At 38.6% G+C, this 22,059-nt stretch overlaps 1 protein-coding gene across 4 annotated transcripts in view; it reads left to right on the top strand.

Annotated features, from left to right (window-relative positions):
- PDE7A (phosphodiesterase 7A) overlaps nt 1–19,013 on the top strand; it is a 75,638-nt gene extending 56,625 nt beyond the window's left edge. For 2 of the 4 annotated variants that reach the window (XM_075085135.1, XM_075085134.1), the window contains 10 exons: nt 3,936–4,087; nt 5,688–5,751; nt 8,045–8,140; nt 11,638–11,738; nt 13,604–13,735; nt 14,072–14,163; nt 14,808–14,952; nt 15,793–15,889; nt 16,819–16,899; nt 18,225–19,013. In XM_075085135.1, the coding sequence (XP_074941236.1) occupies nt 3,936–4,087; nt 5,688–5,751; nt 8,045–8,140; nt 11,638–11,738; nt 13,604–13,735; nt 14,072–14,163; nt 14,808–14,952; nt 15,793–15,889; nt 16,819–16,899; nt 18,225–18,436 (1,172 nt within the window). In that variant the 3' untranslated portion in view covers nt 18,437–19,013. Of the gene's footprint in view, nt 1–3,935; nt 4,088–5,687; nt 5,752–8,044; nt 8,141–11,637; nt 11,739–13,603; nt 13,736–14,071; nt 14,164–14,807; nt 14,953–15,792; nt 15,894–16,818; nt 16,900–18,224 lie in introns of all 4 variants that reach the window. The other 2 variants (XR_012659227.1, XM_075085136.1) reach the window with 2 other exon arrangements.
- The last annotated feature ends 3,046 nt before the right edge of the window (nt 19,014–22,059 follow it).

Below are 22,059 nucleotides of genomic sequence, written 5' to 3'. Positions count from 1 at the left end.
TGCCAGGAGGGAAATACCAAGTTTCCATTGCACAACTGTATCGTACAGTTTACCAGTCTTTCCCATGAACTTGTCTTTGCTGGTCTGCCAGACCACAAAGCGGTTGATTTTTGTATCCTTCATAATAATTTGTATGTGAGGAAAAGGAAACTGTAAAGCATGGATGCTGTCAGTGTTCCTGCAGCTGCAGAACCTGTTGTCTTTTTTTTTCCTCTCTCCTTCTCTTCCCCCCCGCCCCCCAGCTAGCTATTTTCTTTTTCAGCCTCCCCTTTAAATTAATTACCTGTCAAACCTCCACATCTGACTCACCTATTCTGAATTGTCCTGTAGCAAATGTTCAGCTGTTAAAGAGAGAGCAATTTACTTTTTGGGTTGGTGTAGTGCTGCTGAACTAGGTGTTCTGGAACTGCAGAGGGATGGCAGGGCTCTAAATCTCTTTTCTCATTTGGAAGTTATTTTGATCGTTCTGGATCTAAATAATAAGACATTTGGCCAGCCATGGAATATGGTTGTGGAATAAATACATGTGGAATAAATAGTAGTTCAAAGGGAAGTGCAAAGCCCTACCTCTGGTGAGGAACACCCCCAGGCACCAGCACAGGCTGGGGCTGACCAGCTGGAAAGGAGCTTGGCAGAGAGGACCTGGGTGTCCTGGTGGGCATCAAATTGAACGTGACCCAGCTGTGTGCCCTTGTGGCAAAGGTGACTAATGGTTGTCCTGGGCTGTAAGAGGGGGAGCATTGGCAGCAGGGGAAGGGAGGTGAACCTGCCCCTCTGTTCAGCACTGGTGAGGCCACACCTGGAGTGCTGTGTCCAGGTCTGGGCTCCCCAGAACGCAAGAGAGATGGACATTCTGGAGAGAGTCCAAAGAAGGGTCAGGAAGGGGCTGATGAGGAGAGAGCTGGTACTGCTCAGCCTGTAGATGAGAAGGCTCAGGTGGGATCTTTTCAATGATATAAATACCCGTAGGGAGGGTGCAAAGAGGACAGAGCCAACCCTTTTCCAGTGGTGCCCAGTGACAGGACCAGAGGCAAAGGGCACAAACTTGAAACACAGGAGGTTCCCTCTGAACATCAGGAAACACATTTTCACTGTGAGGGCAACTGAGCAGTGGCACAGGTTGCCCAGAGATGTTGTGGAGTCACCATCCGTGGAGATACTCAAAAGCTGCCTGGACGTGGTCCTGGGCAATGTGGTCTAGGTGCCCTGCTTGAGCACAGGAGTTCGACCAGATGACCTCCAGATGTCCTTTTCTATCTCAGCTGTTCTATGATTCTGTAATAGCAGCATTGATGCCAGGAAAGCTGGAACGAAGCAGGCTTTGTTGTTTGTTTGAATTATATCAGCTGGAGCAGTGCTCTTTTCCTTTTTTCCCTTTTTTTTAAATAAGGAGGAGATAAAGTAGGATTAATGTGTAAGAATAGTGGTTAAACTATACAAACTATTGATAATTTAGAAAGTTTAAAAATATTTTAAAGTTGAATGTCTCAATAGCATATTGCAAAACAGAGGGTAATGACTGTTCAGTTTCACAGAAAACGGAGTAATTAATTTGCTTTTGTACTCACATTATCATCAGAAAAAATCCTGAAGCAAAACCATGTGCAACCCCCCCAAATGACTTAAGACCACAAATACAGGTTGAACACAGACCTTTACTGCCAAATTATCTCATTTCTTTGTTCCATTGTGCTCTTTGCTGACAAAAGTTGTTGTTTTACATGTTATTACCTGCATCATACTCTTTTGCTAAACATTAATGGGTGGCATCTGTGATCGTGAGACCTATTTGAATCATGACAACAAAAGTAGGGGTTTGTTAACTACAGATCTGTAAAAGGCTACTTATGATCAACAAAACTATCTGTACTTCTAGAAGGGTGCTGATTTTGCCTACTTAAAATATTTCATTTTACTGAGATTTAGTGAAGTTTCTGGATTTTGTATGTGACTTTGTGGACATTTTAGATCATTTTATGACCTAAATATACTGATTTTATATTATTTTATTTCAAACCTAATGACTTCTGTTCTGAAATTTGGATTTCAAGGGACTGAATCAAGATTGAGGTGGAAAAACTTCATACCCAAAACCTGTGCTTCGTTAATGGGAGCAGCTGTATTGCTCCCTGCTTCTCTGTTCTGCAGGCTGGCAGTGCTCAAACTGTAACCATGTGTTAACAAATGCTATTAGAAATATCGGTAGAGTAATGCAGCATGACAGAATCTATTTATTTGCCGGCTGTACGCGTGAATGTTGCTTTATCATATGTAGTACACCCGCTTACGTAAGCGGTGCATATATAGATGTACCAGTGTCTCTAGAGGGAGTGCCCTTGACCTTAATTATGATGACTTGAAGAAGGCTATTTCATGTGAAGTTGTCTGTGTTAGCCCTTTGAAACGGATGGGAATGTCAGTATCTTGAAGTGGTTCAGGCATGTATGAAAGAATATTCCAGTTTTGTCAATTTAATCTCTGTTAGTGCAGACTGTTGATGTGAAATGGTGCTGCATTTGATTAGATGTATGTTCATGCAATTGTCAGTTCTGTTCGGGGGCATTTTCTTAGTGTAGATTGGAAATGAATATATTAATGAGTTAATGTAGAACAGAAAGTACGTTGGAGCTTCTGCAGGGAGAAGATTTTGTATGGATAAAGATTTATCTTATGTAGAATTAAACTGCTTTCGATAGAAAATGCTGAAGTTTTTAATTGAGGTTGTTAACAAGGCCATACCTTCCCCTATACAATATTTTAGTCTGACTTTTGACCAATTTCTATTATGCCTTGTTCTTGGAAGGGCAAGAGGTCAGTACTGCAAAGTTGGGCTCATGTTGGTTCTGAGGATCTGCATTTTTAGAAGAGAGCATGTTTGCGTTGACTTCCTTAATACCTTTTTTCCTTTCTTTCTCTCTCTCTCTTTAAACATAAGTCATTTCAGGCAGAATGAGGGAATATAAAGATTATTTATAGAATTTAATTAATTATTAATTATAGAATTATTTATAGAATATAAAGACTGCCTGTTGGTTATATCCAGCTGCTGTTGGGGGTACTGCTGAAAAGAAAGTAAAGGCCAAGTTCGGCCTGAAATATTTCAGAATGAAAATATCTGGCCTGTTGCAAAGAAGCTGTAGGTATGTGTAGTTTGATCTTCAGGTTTCTAAAATACTTCAAGCATAAGAAGTGGAATTGAATATAAGCTAGCATTAGTCATTTGAATAGCTAAACCAGTTAACAAGTAAAGCAAAATATTTGGATTACTCTTTGTAAACACACTAAAGCAATTTTTTGTAGTGTTTTCACTGTACTGGGAAAGAGAATTATATATGCTGTGAAAGTAAATGTGGAACCTGTTTGGCAGAGGAGACGTTATGCGCATAAATATCTGCAAAAGCACCAAAGCCACTTGAGTGTGTTTTAACTTTACTGGCAAAGTTTTAGAGAGTTTCTAGCTTTAAAACCTGTGTAAAAGTTATTTGTACGTGCTCAAAACCTACTTGTAACTCCTGTACCAACACACAGTTAATGATATTTCCTTGCTGGTGTACATACCTTATGTGATTTCCTAGGGACGCGAATTGGGTGTGTATACATGAGAATGGTTTTCCGAAAAGAACTTGTTTGGAATACTGTGTGTGTGTTTACACATTTTCTGTAATATTTCTGTCCTTTCAATAAGAGTTCCTTAAAAAGATAAGCTTCAGCTATGGTTTAAATATTTCTTTTTCTTTACAGGATGCTTACATAGAAAACTTTCTTTTCTAGGCCATGGCTCTGTATTTCCTATTCATAAAAATTTCTCTGGCTAAAACGTTTGATATACCAATTAAAAAAAAATTGCAGCGCCTTTATTGTACCAAACTTCCCTGAACAGTCTTTTTTTGGTAGTTTTATTAGAGAGAGTATTTATTTTCTTGTTTTTTTTGTAGCAAATTCTGAAATCGAGGTGTCTGTGTCTGCGAGAAATGTGAGAAGGTTGCTTAGTTTCCAGCGATACCTGAGATCTTCCCGTTTTTTCCGTGGTATCACTGTTCCAAATTCTTCAAACATTTTAGATGATGATTATAATGGACAAGCAAAGGTTGGTTGCTTGATTTTTTTTAAAAAGTTAATTAGTATATAACTGTACCTTATGTTAAAAGATAGTGCAGCTAAATGCAAATGTTAAGCATGTATTTTTTTGTGTGTGTGTGTTTACATGTCTGTATCTTAACACCTGGTTTCTAACAAACCCCTTCACCTCCCACAAGTTTACTGGGATGATATTTAGAGTTTACATGGCTAGCAGTTTTTTTAATAACTCTAGTGAATGGAGGATACACTGTAATAACTGAAGAAAAAGGAAAAATGTAACTGTATTTAAGAAATGTAATGGAGCAATTTGGACTCTTGCCCCCCCCTTTTCCTTTTTAGTCTAACCTCGTTACTGAAGATCTGGAAGAGTGACTAACTACTGCTGGAAGATCAATAAAATGCATAAATGGATTTATACAGATGGTTATTATGCCAGGCTGACATTTTTTTGGTAGGCTTTTCTTCTAGAAAAGTGTGATGGCTTTAATATATCCGTGCTGCAGTAAAGCATACTGGGGAGACGGGCAGTACTAAAAGAATAGTTAGTTGGATGAAGGGCTAGTGAATTGGGGATGGAGGATGGATGATAGAGCTGAAGGCGAATGAGCAGGCAAAGTTCACAGGTTATCCAAGATCCTAAAGGCTGTGTCTTCCTAATGAGCGTGTAAAGCTGCTTGTTCCTAAACTTGATGCAGAAAAGGAGTATGCTTAAAATGCAGTGTATTCATTCGGCGCATAATCAGGCTGCAGGGTAGGAAAAACATGATAACCTGGAGGGTGGATTTAAAAAAAAAAAAAGCCATTTGAATGGCAGAAAGATTTTGTTAATGCAGTTTGTTTCTTCTGGCAGCTGAGTTTTAGTGGCTGGTGGAGGAAAGCTAGAACGTAGTAACTGGATCACAAAACAGCTCTACCAATCTGATGAGGACAGGTGAAGGCACGTATCTGTTGTAAAATGTGCTAGGCAAGTATTTCAGATAGAGGTAGGGGAAGCGAGGAATGTGACTGCTGAACTCTGGTGAGGTCTTGAGTGGTGTTTGCTGTTCTTGTTCATCCCTGTTGCTGGAAGAACTGTTTGTGTGGAGCAGCTGTGAAGAAGTGCTAGCTCAATAAGGTGGAAAGTAAAGTCAGTTTCTTAAAAAAGAAATGAAAGGCTTGGCTCATATGTCTAGTAAAGCATCTACTATTTCTTCTGTTTTCTGTAAACAAGGGAATGAGAGAAACAGAGGTGAAGGACTACATGTCAGCTACTAGCTCACTGCAAAAATTAAAAGTGGAAGTAGTCTGAACACAGAGTTACTCTGTCATATTGTTTCAGTTTTTAACCTAATCGTTTTAAATTTTATTTAAGAAATTGACTGAAGGATGAAGGGAAAGTCTCAAGCCAGTACTGTCAAGACACTACTTGTATTTCAATTTCCAATTTGTAACATGTATTTTAAAGTTTTCTAGTTGTCAGACAAATTTAATTATTATTTTAGTACTCTTTTTTGTATATAGAAATCCTAAGACTTGCATCGGTCTCTGAAATTGTAAATACCCCTCTGCACTATGGGAAGATAGGCATATATTGAGAAACAAGTGACAGCTTTTGTGTTTTCTTTCAGTGTATGCTGGAGAAGGTTGGAAATTGGAATTTTGATATTTTTCTTTTTGATAGACTGACAAATGGTGAGTTTACTTTTGCTATTTCATTTGTGTTTTATCTCCTAGCATAACGTAACTATTGCTCTTACGTTGTGGTATGTGATTGCTTGTTTGCTAAAAAGCATAAATTTCGTCAAGTAGTATTTTCTTATTTAATAGTCTCTAATCTAAATCCTAGTTTGCCTGGTCACTATTAAAATACTGTTACTGTCAGTACTGATGATAATCATTAATTTGTAGAAAAGACCCTTCTTGTGCTTTGTAGGTTGCTGTTCTCTCTTAGTAATTTGAAGTAGTAACTTGACATAAATTAATAAATAATTTTGCTAACTTAGTCCTTTTTTTTAATTGTGGAATGCTGGTAATTTATATGGTTGTGTCTAAAAGGCCACTTGCACTGAACAGGTATTTTTCTGATAAATTTAATGTTAGAGTAGTTCTGTTACTTTACAGTAGAATAAGAAGGTATGTTGGTATGAATGCATTATAATTACAACATATGACAGAACACCTAGAGAATTAGGAGGTGAGCAGACAGAAGCTGCTGTACACATAGCTTGCACAAAATACAAAAAGGAAGAGAATATCATGGTTCATTTAGTGCACCGATTACAAATAGCAGTAGGAAGTATAGAAGTATTTGGTTAAGAAAAAAAAAAAAAGCAGCATTGTTTAAGTTATGCACAGTTAGAAAAGAGATGTGTAAATGTGCTGGAAAGGAGGAGGGAGGGCTGCTGCAGTGGGTACGGAGGAGTTTTGTATCATAATCACAGCAGTGGAAGCTGGGTTTTGAACAGAATGGAAGAAGGTGAGCAAGTCCAGCATCATGGTGCCAATTTGTGCCAGGGTGGGTAGTGAATGGAGGGCAGCTGTTGCAGGTTTCACATCAGTCAAATGGAGTTGGTAGCAGAGATGCAGTTAGTGTTTAATGTTGGCAGAAAGAAGCAGAAATGAAGTTCAGAAAGGAAAATATGGCACCAACAGATAATTTCCTCTCCTGTTTTGTTGAAGGGATGCTTGGCTTTATCTAGTGTAAAAGTACTACCCTCACAGTTTGATTTAATACATAAATTGATATAAAAATGTGAAAACTGAGGATTTTTACAAATAGAATGTTTGTACAGATAAACTGGAGACTAGTTAACAATGAAGAAAGCTATGTGTAGATGTAGTGTATATCAGATTAGTTTATCAAATGGGAGTAATCTGAAATTATCCTTTTTGAGGCCTTTTCTACCTTTTAAATATGCTTTTTTCAAATACATTTTAGATACTACCAGTATAGCTTCTATTGTGGAAGCCTTTCTATACCATCCTCTGCATCCTAATGTAGTAATTTTTAGGAGGACATTTTGAACAGGCAGCCTTGTTCTTGAAAGGTGGAAAGAAAAGAATGCTGTATATAAAACTCTTCTTGATGAACTGCCCTGGATGAGCCTGTAAGAAACAAGCTACTCAGTGAATGTTGTTAGAAGAATTTTGTATCTTACTGCGTAGTGTGCACACGCAAGTACTTAAAACCGAGTAGTAAGCTAGGTTTAGCAAAAATTTTTGTCCTTTTTTACCTCAGTTTCAGTCTGCACTAGGTTAATTCCTGCTAAACGAAGACTGTAAGAGTCAATGTACTAAAACTGAGTTATCTGCCACTATGTATTGTTTGCAGAGTAAATAAGCAAGATATTTCAAGTAAACCTTTGCAAGCTATTTCTGTCTCTTAGTTTTACTTCTTTTACCACTGCAAGTGATTGTAGTATTATAGCTATGAGTAGATGAAGTATATTGTAAGCTTGTAATACACATTTCCTAGAGAAACTTAAAACTTTTTGAGTTCTTGGTGAAATAAGGAGTAGTTTAGCAAAATACATGATGAAAATGAGAGATAGCATATGTACAATATACACTAATTGATAGAGTTGGTTAGCCTTTTCCTGTGCCTGGTTATTTTTGTATTTGGTTTTAAACTGTATGTCTGTTTAAAAATCATGATGCAATATACCACAAAGTTGAATACCATTGTAACAGGTTTGCACGTTCAAATCTGTTGCTTTTTTAATGTTCAGTAACATTTTCCTCTTATCAGTTGACAGTGGACAATTGGTGAATGCGTTATAATTATGCAAAAACACTGGTGGTTACTAGAGGAGATAGCTAATGGAATCTTTTCGTGCAGTAAGATTTAAGTATTTATCATACATTGGTGTAGAGAAATTTGCTTGTATAATTTTTGTGACTAATTTGTTTGAAATAATACATTTCTTATGAAAGAGTCACTGATTTCATGGCTTCCAATGAATTAGTATTTTCATCTTATTTTTAGGAAACAGTCTAGTCAGCTTAACCTTTCATCTGTTTAATCTTCATGGACTAATTGAACACTTCCAGTTAGATACGATGAAACTTCGTAGATTTTTGGGTAAATACAGCTTTTTATTATGATGAATATTGCTGTTTATCCGCATTTTTATACCTTAACTGAAGTGCTGGTTTAGCAATAAGGTTTGAAGAGTACTGATGCAGACCAGATTTGCAGTGATTTAAATTATATTGATAGAGACAATCTCTCAAAGTTTCTGTGAGTATAGAAATCCCCATGTTAAATCCAAGCAGGTATTTTCAAGCTTAATAGTTTTGTAGCAGATGCTGTATTGTATTTATTAAATCTAAATAATCAGGAATATATGTGACTGTGTGATGTTTTTATTGGGAAAGGCTAGACAGCATCTTTCTTTGTTTTGAATTTCAGTTCTCTTTTAATCTTAATTTCTCCAAGTTCATGATAGTTCAACTGTATTGAGCATGCAAGCGTGGCTGTGTTTCATGGTGCCCATTTGATGCTATCTCTTGCTTGCTCCAGCTCTCGTACAAATAAGCACTCTACTGTGTGGGCATATTTTTCTCCATAGACAGAGTGCAAGACAATTTTACCTGAATGTTTGGGCCTGCGGCAGTGGACTCATAGAATGCTTCAACAGAAATAATTGTAAATATTATGTAGAATATTAAAACCAAGCCGTATTTTCACTTGACAACTGAAAGAGGTGTCGTTCTGCGTCCCCATACCATGGACACATACACTGGTGTGAGACTTCATTCCTTTGGTGGTTCTGTGACAGTACCTTCTATGTAATTTTGTGGAGTGGGATGCCTTCTTTTAGCTAAGCAGGAGAAACAAGTTTCTGGCCCCTTCTGGAAGGCTTTCACGGTTTCGGAGAAAACAATTTTGTGGTTACAAAGCTTGTCATTTAACAGAGGGGAAATCACATTTGGAAGGCTTTTCTCCCCTTTCAGATAAAGGGAATGTTTTTGTTTTCATCATTTAGTTTTCTTTCAGCTTTAAAAAAATGTCTGTTTTGCATTTTTTTTAAAGTGGATTCAATTCCTTCCAGTTTAAAAAAAAGTAGTTCAGCTGACCTTCAGGACTGATATATTGGAATGTGAAGAAAATTATAGAAATCTGAAATTAGGCTAGTCAGGTTGTAACTGAGTGGTTTTTGTCTTTTTCATCTTGCTTCCTGATTAGCTGAGATTTAGCAAAAGACAATACTTGGAATGAAAGATCAGTTAGGAATGACTGGATTAGTTAAGTGATTATCAAAAGACAACAGTAGTCTTAACTACATATGACTACTCAAAGCCATAAGTTGCCAAAATGAGATTAGTCTTGGAAGAAGGCAAAATTTTACTCTAGCTTTGAAATACACCACTCTTCCCTTTTTTTAATGCTTCCTCCTTAATAGCAGTAAGAAAAACACTACTTAGCTCTGCTCTAGCGCATCTGCCCAGTCAAGGAACCTTTCTTCCAAACACAGCTTATTAGCATGAACCCAGTTCATTCTTTTGTTTTGCTACGTGTTGTACACTAGTTTACAGGAACCTGAAGATCAAATTCCAGAAGGCTAGGACAGCTCAAGTGGTCCATAGTGCCACACAAAATTAACTTTGAGAACTTCCTCGAATCTTTTCAAGGAAAGAAATCTGATTTTAGTCCTCAGTAGGATCCCAACATTTTATTTTTGTGTACATATATACATATAACATATGTATGTGTGTGCATATATGTATATATTTGTTTATACACATACACAGTCTTTCTGTGATTTCCAAAGGTTACTTGGAGATCCGTCTCACCCTAATGTGTGCTTTCATTATTTCATCATTTATTCCAGACCCAAACAGGGGGAGAGAAAATGCAAAGTACTACATTCCTGGAAAGATAGGGTTGTTGTGCCATTCTAGTTCTGGCAAATGGTGATAAAAATATTTTCCTAGGTCTGCTCTATTAAAATCATAGAATCATAGAATGGTTTGGGTTGGAAGGCACCTTTAAAGGTCATCTAGTCCAACCCCCCCTGCAGTAAGCAGGGACATCTTCAACTAGATCAGGTTGCTCAGAGGCCGGTCCAACCTGACCTTGAATGTTTCTAGCCATCTACCACCTCTCTGGGCAACCTGTTCCAGTGTTTCACCACCCTCATCATAAAAATTTTTTTTCCTTATATCCAGTCTAAATCTACCCTCCTTTAGTTTAAAACCATTACCCCTTGTCTTGTCACAACAGGCCTTGCTAAAGAGGTTGCCCCCATCTTTCCTGTAGTCCCCCTTTAAAGTACTGAAAGGCTGCAATAAGCTCTCCTTGCAGCCTTCTCTTCCCCAGGCTGAATAACCCCAGTAAATAAGTCAAGACTGTAGACTTCAGGTAGCTGGACCAGCCTATGAAGCAACAAAAAGTTGAGGAGCAAGCCAAGGACTTCCTTATTCATGCACTGTATGTGGGGAATAGGAGAAAGGGAGTTCTACTGCAGGTTAATAGAGCCCAAAGATGCTTATTTTCATTGTTTTCCATATGAGGTGTCAGCTATGCATTGAATACTATTGAGATTACACGATGGTTACAGTATTCTGAGTTTTCACAAGCCACAGCTCTTCACAAATACCATGGCAGTAATGCTCTAACATTACAGTCACAATTACAGCGAGGGTACTGGCTTGTAAACCAAATAGGGAAAGAGGTTGTGGGCATGTTTGTTTGAATGGGGCTGACAGACTGTAGTCAGCCAGGAAAATGTTATTTTAATGTTTGCTTGAAAGAGGTAATGCGTCATAGCGGGTAAAACTTCAGAATATAGTTTGATGACTGTGCTTCGGATCTTCTCCCCTCCATCTTTTTTTAACATTATAGTTCTTTAACTCTACGTACTTAAGGTGATGTGGGTGTCCTTTAAAGTATTATTCTACCTATAAAGTTTAAAGACAGTCAGGAAGATGCAGGAAGGAGGAGGAAAGTAAGGATGAAGTTAAATAGGGAATACTAGGAGTGGTTAGTCAGACCCATCATCTAAATGAGATTCTTCTTTAAATAGCATATAGGCTTAAATTTGCCTGAGCTACAAGTATGAGAAGATGCCTAAACTATGTAGAGGTGGCTTCCCATAACCATTCTCCTGAAGGGGAAAGAAAAGCACTTCATACGACAGGAAAGCAGTGCCTAATTCCTCTGATCCTGTCTGTTTTCAAGGCATGGTATGAAGTCATCCTGATGCTTTGGTAAATATTATCACCTTCATTTTGTGTTCCAGGTTGCCTCAACATTCAGACAGGCTAGATTATCAAAGGGAGCCTTTCCTAGGAATTTCTCAAAGTATCTCAGATTATACATTGATTTCAAGTTTTTTATTTTTTGCTCTGAGATTACTTTACATGTAGTTGATTTCCTTTAGAAAATAGTGTTCCTTCACGTAAAAATCTTTTATACCTAGGTCTTGGTTCAACTGATGATTAATTGACTTTGACGCTTTTATGTGTATGTAACTTGTGATACTGCGTATTTCTGTGCATAACAAGGACATATAAAATGGTACTTGAAAAAATTGCTATTTTATTTAAATTTAGATATTTGTTATTTTCCTGCAGTTATGGTCCAAGAAGATTATCACAGTCAAAACCCTTATCATAATGCAGTTCATGCTGCTGATGTGACTCAGGCCATGCACTGTTACTTAAAAGAGCCCAAGGTAAGGGAATGTTCTCACTTTTACATCACATGTACATACAGAAATATATCTATTTTTGTGTGTGCATATAAATTGATTGTGTGCACATATATGCCTATATGTATACTCTTTTTATTAAAGACAAACCAACCCCAAAAGCCAATAAAAAACTCTTTTTGAACAGAGACAGGTGGGGGCGGAATCTCCATGTTGTTGAGGCTGTGGGCTCACACTTAGCAGTATGCCTTTTTTTTCTTTTCCTTCCCTCTTCTGAGCTGGCATTGTCTTTTTTGTGACTTCATGTTGAACCGGAGTAGGGAACTGGTTCAGATTGCAGCTGTTAAACATAGCGCTGTGCCCCAAGACATTTACAGAGAATCACAGCCTGAGTCAGAGCTGGCAATAGTAAACCTGTGTGTTCATGGTTTGAGGTGGGTTTGTTTTTTGTTTGGTGTTTTTTTCCTTCAGAAACTGCTCTTTTCCTTGTTTTGCTCATCTTTGATGTTAATGAATAGTACACTCTGCTAGAGGCACTTTTTAGCAAGACATCAGGAGTTCTCTTTGGCCTTTCTTTTAAAAAAGGGCAGCGTGACAGACGTTAAAGAGCTGAGCTAGTTGAGTGTTTGTTGCTTATTCCTTGGACTGCCGGCAGTCTGCTGTAAGTGATGTCGTAGACAATTTCAGGGCTAAATCTTTTCCTGTATGAAATTTAAAACTGTAGTGCTTTCTAGCCAGGTCAGAAGTTGTCTGCCTTGACGCAGGTAATCGCCGATCGGGTATTCTCTTGAATAGCGTAGCTCTTTATCCTGCTTCTGAGGTAAAAACAAGGAAGTTCTGGCTCCATGGGTGTTTTTCAGAGGCTTTTTGCCCACTCCTCCCACTCAGTTTCTCAGCGCTGCTCTCAGATCAGTTGTTGGTGCAGTGAGACAAACCACAGCAGATACATCATGAGATTTTTTTTATGGCATGCAATTTGGAAGCTCTGAACATTTTTTATTTAATACTCATGATAGAAGTTTTGTAATGCTTTGGATACAAGTATAGACTTTGTATTTTTAGGAACGTATACAACTACTGGTTCTGTTTCACCGAAGTACATTATAAACATGAGGCATGATAGATGGCAAATGCAACAGGGAGTATAAACAACTGTTCTTGTAGGGTGTTTGCTGCATTTCACTTTTGTGCAGGCAGAACTGTCCTCTGTTTTGGTGCAAGCTAGACTTTATTACTGAGTTTAACTCACAGGCATCCCAACCAGAAGTAGCAACTTCTATGGACAGTGAAAATGAGTCTGTGCAGTTTCATGCTGAGCTAATCGACATGCACGTACTTCTTGAAAATATTTCTTTTTGACAGATTTTCCACCTTTGATTCTTTTCCTGGTAGACTTTGAGATATAATTTTGCGTAAGAGTAGTAATCATTCTGAACAGTTCCAAAGTCTTCCAGTGAATTAGTTCCTTCCTTTTAAGATGAAAGTTTTTTTTGTTTTTAAAAATATTCCCTGTATTTAAAGCAGAATTGGCGCATACAGACAGAGTTGGTAAATGAGACAGAGATCTAATTTTAAGAATTTGCTGCTTTTACAGGATCTGGTTAGAAATAGTACTTCATTACCAGCCAGAAAGTAGCATTTTGTGTGCCAGCACTTTTTATGACTGAACCTTCTCATTCAGAAAGAATAATGCTTAAACCATTGTTGAAATTTTGTAGCTTTTGGGGGCGAAATACTGTGAAAAGTCAGTGGAATATTAGTTTTACATTATTTTCTCTAGGTTTCTATTGGCTTTTAATTACTAAAAAAAGAAAAAAGTGACACCTCTGACCTTTTTCTAAGGGCATGCTTGCATTGCTAACAGAATTACATTTGTTGTTATCTTGCAGCTTTCCAAATCTTTAACTCCATGGGATGTTCTCCTCAGTTTAATAGCAGCTGCCACACATGATTTGGATCACCCAGGTGTTAACCAACCCTTCCTAATTAAAACAAACCATTATTTAGCAACTTTATATAAGGTAAGGAAAAAATTGGTGGTTTTATTAAAACCAGGTTTGGAGAATGCCTGAGGAGTACAGAAAAGGAGTGTAAATTGTGATGTGTTTAGCTAGCGGTAGGTTTCCATCCAGACATTGTTTCCATGCCACTGGGATAAAAAAAAAAATGCGCGAGGCTAACCGAGCATTCAGGATTAGTGAGTTTTAACCTTCTTGAGAAAAAAAAGAAAAGAAGAAAGAAAAACACCACCCCCAAAACTCAGCAAAACTGTCTGGTATATAGTTCTCTTGGTATATAGTTCTTTGGTTTAAGTTGTCATCATTGACTGACACCTGTAATACCCTTTTCATTTGCAGAATACCTCAGTATTGGAGAACCATCACTGGAGATCAGCAGTGGGGTTGCTGAGAGAGTCTGGTTTATTTGCACATATGTCATTAGAAAACAGGTATGTTTATACAAAATAGTATAGATTAGTTTAAGACGTAAGCAAGCTGTCACTTAGGTAAGACAGCCTTGCAAAACAACGTAAATTATTGCATGGCAGTTCTGAATACAAAACGTAGATTGTGATCTATTTTAAGAATTCCCGGATCCCATGCTGTTGGAGTAGAGCAGTTCATGGTGCAATGTGATATTCGGAAAATAACATTTACTGCGAGCACACTGAAGAAGTGTATTCATATAGTCAAGCACCTGTTTAGATTAAATTTGGCAGCCTTTTCTCATTCTGCCACCACAACTGTAGTTTAAAATAGACCCTCTTCACCCACCTACTTTAACAAGAAAGAGGCTTTAAACCATTAGTTTGTGCATTTTTAAGAAAAAAAAAAAGGGGGGGGGGGGGGCAGGGGGTTAAAAACTGTTTTAGTCTTCCTGAAAGCTGCCAATGCAACATGCTCATATTTTTGTGGATGTTGTAGAAATTTTTCAGAGAGGGAAAACAAAAAAAAGGAAAGAGTTCAGTGAAACTGCTGGTTATAAAGCTTCTATTTGTACAAAAATGAATATGATAAAAAGACCTGTAATTGTAGTGATGGCTGTTGTTCTTAATTGTCATGCCTTTTGAATGTTTGGTATCACTAATTTCAGGCAGCTGATGGAAAGCCAGATAGGTGATCTCATTCTTGCCACAGACATCAGCCAGCAAAATGAGTATCTGTCCATGTTTCGATCCCATTTGGATAGAGGAGACCTATGTTTAGAGAATGCGAATCATCGTCACTTCATTTTACAGGTGATCTTTGTGGTAATACTTTTGAGAACATCATTTTAGCATCAAAAATAATTTAGTTCTTCCAGACTACTTTCAAAATGGAGTAGAAATACCTTTCAGTCGTTTTGTCTCATTACAAAAAGGCTGTTCCCTCCACTTCAGTCTCCCCAACCCCTCCCAGCACATCTCCCAAGTGATGTTGTGTGTTGGTAAGTCTGATAACTTAGAGCTGCTAAACCAAGGAGAGTTGTGTTTCCAAGACAAAGTCTAGTTCTTCTGATGCCTCCAGTGCAATTTCAGAACTGTGAAATGCTTTGTCAGAACCTATTTCAGGAAAGGAAAGCACTGTTGTTGCGAATAAGTTTGCAGCTGTGCTAGAGAGAGGTTTAGCAAGCTTTAAAAACAAAAGCCTTGAGAGCCTCTTTAGGTTTACAGAAATTTTTGTTATTAGGTTCATATTGTGGACCATAAAAGCAAGTGGACAAACGGACATGTTCAGCCCAGTGCAAACCATTATGAAAAATGTGAACTTCAGAGCCAGCAATGCAAAATACTGTTTGCTTGCTTTGATGTTTCTTTCTCTGAATTTGTCTCCTGTACTAGTGAATGTACTAAATATAGTGCCCCTCAAATACTTTGACTTGACTGAATTTCCATATTACTCAGAGATGATCATAAGATCTAATCGTTCCCTGAGTGTTTTATAAATATGATTATAGGCCATAACTTTGGAGAGAAGCACAAATGGTAGGTAGGTTTGTTATTCAGAAAACTTAAAATAATCTGCTGTCAGGAAATAAATAATTACAGATGCTTCTGTTGGAGGGAGAGGTGATCTAACGCTGCATGTTAACTTACTAGATGGCTTTGAAGTGTGCTGATATTTGTAATCCATGTCGGACGTGGGAGCTGAGTAAGCAGTGGAGTGAAAAAGTAACAGAGGAGTTCTTCCATCAAGGCAAGTAAGAGTAGAAGTATCTGTTGGTACATAATGTATTTATACTGTGGAGAGAGCGACTGTGAGTCATAGCTGCTTGCAAATAAAGGCATTTATATTTAGGACTAATAGAGGTTTACAGTACAGTATGGGAATTTTTTTTACTTTCGTGGGTTGTACTTCTCGCAAAAGGTCAGTGTTGCTAAAAACCGACGAAGAATCTGCTTAGAATCTGAATCTAGAGTGGTTGGTTCGATAGATCCTTCAGCCTGAAAGGTGCTACGGATGAATGATGATGCTCACTATACATTTACTGAGTGGTTTTGGTAAATTATGAAATACATTCATCATGGATCTTCAATATTTAAACTTTGGCTGTGAGGCCTGTTTGTAAGCAGGTAAGAGCTAGAGATAGGAGATTTTTGGTTACCATGCAGTTAAGGCTACTTACTTTTGTAAGCAGCTAATAAAGTTTTTAATTGACAAATGGAGTGATTGTCATTATTATGGGTATGATAAATGGGGAGCAGACTGCTTTATTTGGTGCTAATCATGTGAAGCTTATTAGAAGGTGATGGGGGGAAGCAGCGCAACAAACTGCCTTCAGTGAGAAATGTCTGAAGGCTGGGCTATTCTCTTCTGTATTGGTAAGGAGGGGATCTTAATTTGCCATTTCTATGGCAGTCTAGGAGGTTTTGCAAGGAAGTGTGTTAATCCTGCAGGAAACCTGTGATTTGATGTTTTTAAATTATTTTTGATGAAAAATACAAAGTGCTGTTAGTCTCATTGACAGACCTGCTGGGTTTTGTGGGGGAGGGAAGTAAATGCATTCAGCCTGCTGCAAGGTACCGTCCGTGTAAACCAACTTGCACAACTCACCTCTGTCAGTGTTTGATGATTCCATTTGCGTCTGGACTTGATGACTTAACAGTTGTACTTTATTTCTTTAGGAGATATTGAGAAAAAATATCACTTGGGTGTGAGTCCACTTTGTGACCGACAGACGGAAACTATTGCCAACATCCAGATTGGTAACTGCAGTTCAGTTTATTTTAGTGGATTTCTTTTAGGATGCAGTTTGAAAAAAGTACCGTTTTGGAGGCATTTCTGAGAGGTTGTTTGTGCTCGGGGTGTGTGTGTGTGTGGCAGCACTTCCTTACAAAGAGCAATTTCTTTCAATCTGCCATATAACGTTTCTCCCTTGAGTTGAGTGTTTACGAAAGGTGCTGCCAGGACTGACAGTCCGGGAGCCCGAAGCCCCTGTGTTTTCTCGCAGAGCAGGTACAGCATGGGAAGCAGCTCCCTGACTTTTCCTGTGCTGCTGCCCAGAACTTTTCTCATTTGAAGTGGCCAGTTTGGGAAGAGGAGTGTTATCCCCTTGTCCCTACAGGCAGTGAGGTTGCCACAACACGGTTCCAGCTCTCTGGGTTTAGCTCTCCAGAACGTTAGCATTCCTTTTAAACGCAGCCTTACGAAGGCTGGTGGGCAGAGATCTGATGGAGAACCATGAATAGCCATTATATTTTTGAGTTGAATTTAAAATAGTAAAAGGGCTGGCTTTTTACAGTTTTTTTTAATAAAGTTGTTCATGTAGATGGAATGGGACTCAATTAAAAACGTAGTTAAAGAAAATAACCAATTTAACAAACATAATATGAATTAGTGGTTGAAATTAGAGACAAAAATCTGATCTGTTCAGGCGGCTGCACTGTTTTTATTTAGAATGCTAGAACATCCTACATTTCTGTAATTGACAGATTCAGTTTCAGTATTCTTACCATTGAATTTTTGGTTCATGGAAGTAGACATTATAAAGAAGCACACATGCGCATACACACAAATGTATGTTGATGTTCTGTGGCCTTTTTGTTTCAGAATTTCTCTGATTTATATTTTTTCAGTATTTTTAATCAGCTTAATATTGTGAAAAGAATGGGGTTCCCCCCAGTGCAATATAGTTCGGACTATCTACGGGGTGACGTTATAAAATCTGTCTTTTAGAAATTTAGTTTTTTTAAAGTAGTTTGTGTGACTTGCTGATGTTTAGATTCTCCTCCCACATTCTCCAATATTTTCCTTTATTTGGTCACTGTTGTGAAAGGAAGGAGGTTAATTTGTAACCCAATATAATGCTGTTCCCTTAACTGACCTGTAAGATCTTTTAAATTTTGAAAGATTTTTGTGAAGATGCCCTGAATTTGAGGTGGATTTTTAAATGCACAGTGGCAAAGAATACTCTGATGCATTGTGATTTTTGCTACTAAATTTTATTTAAAATATTTAGTTTGTGTGCGTGTTTTCTTGTTTGTTGTTGTTGTTTTTAAACTGGGATATGTTTGTTTTCTTGTTTTCAAAGGTTTTATGACCTACCTAGTGGAGCCACTGTTTGGGGAATGGGCCCGGTTTTCGAACACCAGGCTGTCGCAGACGATGCTTGGCCACCTGGGACTGAACAAGGCTAGCTGGAAGGGAGTGCAGAGGGAACAGTCTGGCACTGGCGACGATGTTGACCCCGCTTTTGAGGAAATGGACTCAGACATATTACCTCAGGAACCGCGATTGTCCTGACCTCAATCTTCATGACAAAACTGCCTCTTCTCTTGGTATCTGCACGGTTGGATTAAAGGAGATACTTGCCCGCCCAAGGTTTTGGTAAAATGGTAAAATGATGCCAGCATTATTTATTTCCAAGTTTTCCTTTGACACAGACCATTTGAACCAGAATTTTTTTAAACTGCAAGATCTGAACATAGAGCAATATGCATATGCCTCAGTTGGTTTTCGTTCGGAACCTTGAATATGCAAAGCACAGCAGTGACTGAGCCTTGAAGGAACAGTACGAAAGCTCCATCGTGCCACACAGTTTTGGTTTTTTGGTGAAATTTGGGAATACGGTCTTCAAATCTAAGACTTGAGACGGATCGTTCCACTTCCTTGGAATTTAGCAAGACTTGCATAAATGTGTTCAAAGCAAACCTTCCACTCAGTCCCTGTTTTAATACGGAAATGTGAAGTGCCCATCCTCTGCTGCCTCTGGCAAGACTTGATGTTTACAAATGTACTCTGAAACTATTGGTTCTAGACTTAACCTTTGCGCATGGCTGTGAAGGAACCACTAACTTGGTTTTTTTGCTTTTTTTTTTTTTTAAAGAGAAAGATCAAAATCTGAGACTGCAGCTCTTGTTTCTTTGGATGCCAGAAAAGCCTCCCATTTGCCATAATTTCGTTTGTGCACTGGGAACTGAGCATTCATCATAGAGCACAGCCAAGCTTTACTCCAGTGCTATATGGGAATGCAATTTTTTAACGGCAGAAAACACTTCTGAATTAGGGAGGGGAAGGGGCGGGGGTGGGGGGGAAGCGTCCGAACTGCATTGCGATTCTGCAGTGGAAACATCGCATGTTGTTTCCGCTATTGTACACTTGAACTGCACATGCAAGAAAAAGGTGGAATGTCTAAACACCATAATCAGCTCAGGGTATTTGCCAATCTGAAATAAAGTGGGATGGGAAACGTGTCCTTCAGAACAAGGGTACAAATGCCCCTTTCGCTGCAGTGTGTGTGTATGTGTGGGTGTGTGAGTATGTCTGGGACGGGGGAGGGCGGGAGGGTACCGGGAAGGGTTTGAACGGCAGCATTTTTTTTTTTATTTATTCTTTTAGAATGTGACAATTTCATGAACAGCCACATTGGGGAGGAAACTGTAACAAATTGCTACAGATGCCTTAAACTATGCACAAAGCTAAGTGACCAAATTTGTTTTTGATTTGAAAACTAATAATAATAATAAAAAAAAGTGCATTGTTTACGTATTCCTCCCTCTACTGAAACATCACCCACTAATGGGTTTTTGATGGGAAAAGGAGAAAATGTTTTTTAGGACAAAATTAAAGGACTAATTTTAAACTTATAACATTCCATTTTTGTAATTTGTTTTACATTGTTTTAAGTACAGTAAGCACAACTGTAATCTAGTTTGAGAAACTGGTGCTTTCTTTCAGTTCATTTGTATTTCCCTGTTGTTATTGTAAAAGACTGTTTATTAATTCTGTTTACAGTTTGTTGCAACAGCCATTTTGGGAGACAGCTTCAGCGTAAAGCCGTTTGTAAAGGCTTTGCCATATTCATTTTAATATGTGCCTGTTGCTGTTAACTTTTAATTAATAAAAACAATCTTTTCACATTACGCTCCTGTACATTTAAGTTACGACCGAGTCCAGCATTACGGAAAGGTAGCTAAGGTTGCAGTCAGCTTCCACTGTAAGACTAAGCCAACTTTTGGATTTGAAAATACTAGTCCTCATATGCCAAAACTTATTGCTTCTTGGAGCTTGGCCTTTCATTGTTTGAAAAGCAAATCCTGACTTACCTGGTTGTTTCCCTTCTAAAATTGTTTATTATTCTTTCATGTTCCCTGAAGTAGAATCATTGATCTCAAAGTGGCCATGTTTAAAGAAATAAATTTATAATGAAACCATTTTTTTTGAACCTGCGTGAACTTCCTTCCTTTGCTGTCAGTGCAAGTCCTTGCTGTTGTCTGACTTCATCGGAGACGGATCAGATGTGGTAATGAGATTTGCTTGTAACTTGCAGTAACGGAAGAGCCTTGTTTTGACAGGTTGCCTTTGAAAGGGTGATACTAGCGGGTGGCGTTTGGAGCTGTGAGGACAAAGAGGTAACGGCTGCGAGTGAGGAACCTGCTGCAGAGAGACTGCGGCGAAGCTTCCTTCCAGCCTGTACGGGTTCGTAGGGTTATGCGTGGAGAGTTATTGATTCCTCTTGGACATTTTTGAATAAAGCATATTCCAAGCCTGCAGCTATTTTCAAAACAACCACTAAAGTCGGTATCTGGTGATGTCTTCTGTGACTCACGTGTTTTTGAAAATGTGACTTGCTTTAAAGACAGGGCCTCAACAGCAATATAAACTTTGCTACTTGGTACAGGCTATTTAGAAGCATATTTTAATATGCATTTTAATGAAGAATAAACCTAACGAATTTACAAGTATATAGTAATATTTCAATATAATATTTATAAACAACCTGTGATTCTTGAATTTTGTGCATTCTTGCTGTCGGCAAGGGTGATCTGCTCTGATAGGAACCAGTACAGCTCGTCAAGATGTTAAACACGAGTGATTTTGTTCTGAGCCACCCTTCCTGGATAGGGGCTTCTGTCTTTTCCTGCAAAACTGACTTTAGAAAGGTTGGTTTTAATCCCATCTATCGGTGTACGTGGAAGCGTCTGACATCTGACTGAACTTAAAAAAGAAACCCAAAAGCCTTAATGCCCTTTCTTGAACGTGCTCTGTAGAAACGCCTTCTAGAAACCTCCATGGAACTTCAACATTCCTACAGCTTAACCGCTGCAGGGGAGCGCTGAGCGTAGGCGTGCTGGGAGCGCACCTCATGTGCTACCACCGCTCACAGCCATTCGGCCCACCCGAGCCTGCAAATGCGTTACAGGACAGAGGCCGCGTCCCCACCGTAAATCATTATAATGGCTCCCGGTGGGCCACGCTATCGGCTGATGTACAGATACAGACAGGCCTTAGGTCATGTCTAAGGTCTCTGCCTAGTGTGCACCAACGTCCTTAGTTCAAGAGCTTAGTTTGAGCTTGAGATGTCTTTCCGTGGGCAGTGGCATTGTGCATGTAAAAGATTTCAAGTAGAAAGATACATGTTAAGGTACAGAGAAGTATGAAATTACTTGATGGTGGCTTTGTTATTTTATTTTCTTGTGCAAATGACATTTCTTTTACCATAACTTAACATCACAAATAAGGCTTGCCACATGTTTTTGTCCTTCTGGGATAGTGGCACCTGCACCTCACATCAACAGTTCAAACGATAAATGTTTAGTGTGTTTTTTTCCCCCACATTTTAGCCCAGTTTAGTAGGTCAAGCAATGTCCTGAATTCTACAGTTAACGTAACTCAGTCCTGTTAAATAATTATTGCAAATGTCAGCGTTCAAGTGAAGTACCTTGAAACACTTCCAGCAGAGGTTTTGTCTCTGAAAGAAGGCGAGGACTTGAGCAGAGGTTTTCTGGGCCAGCTGTGTCCCTTTGGGAGGGGGAAGGTTGTGCCGCACTGAGGGACTGTCAGGGGAACCTGGTGTACAAGGGGAGGGAGAGACTGTTAAACCAGCACCTTCCTGCTGAGTTTGTGGTGAGGCGTAAACTTTGTGC

The sequence above is a fragment of the Phalacrocorax aristotelis genome, chromosome 2 (assembly GCF_949628215.1).
Source record: "Phalacrocorax aristotelis chromosome 2, bGulAri2.1, whole genome shotgun sequence".
NCBI lineage: Eukaryota > Metazoa > Chordata > Aves > Suliformes > Phalacrocoracidae > Phalacrocorax > Phalacrocorax aristotelis.
The sequence above is the reverse complement of the archived record's forward strand: the minus strand, read 5'-3'. Positions and strand labels throughout refer to the sequence as shown.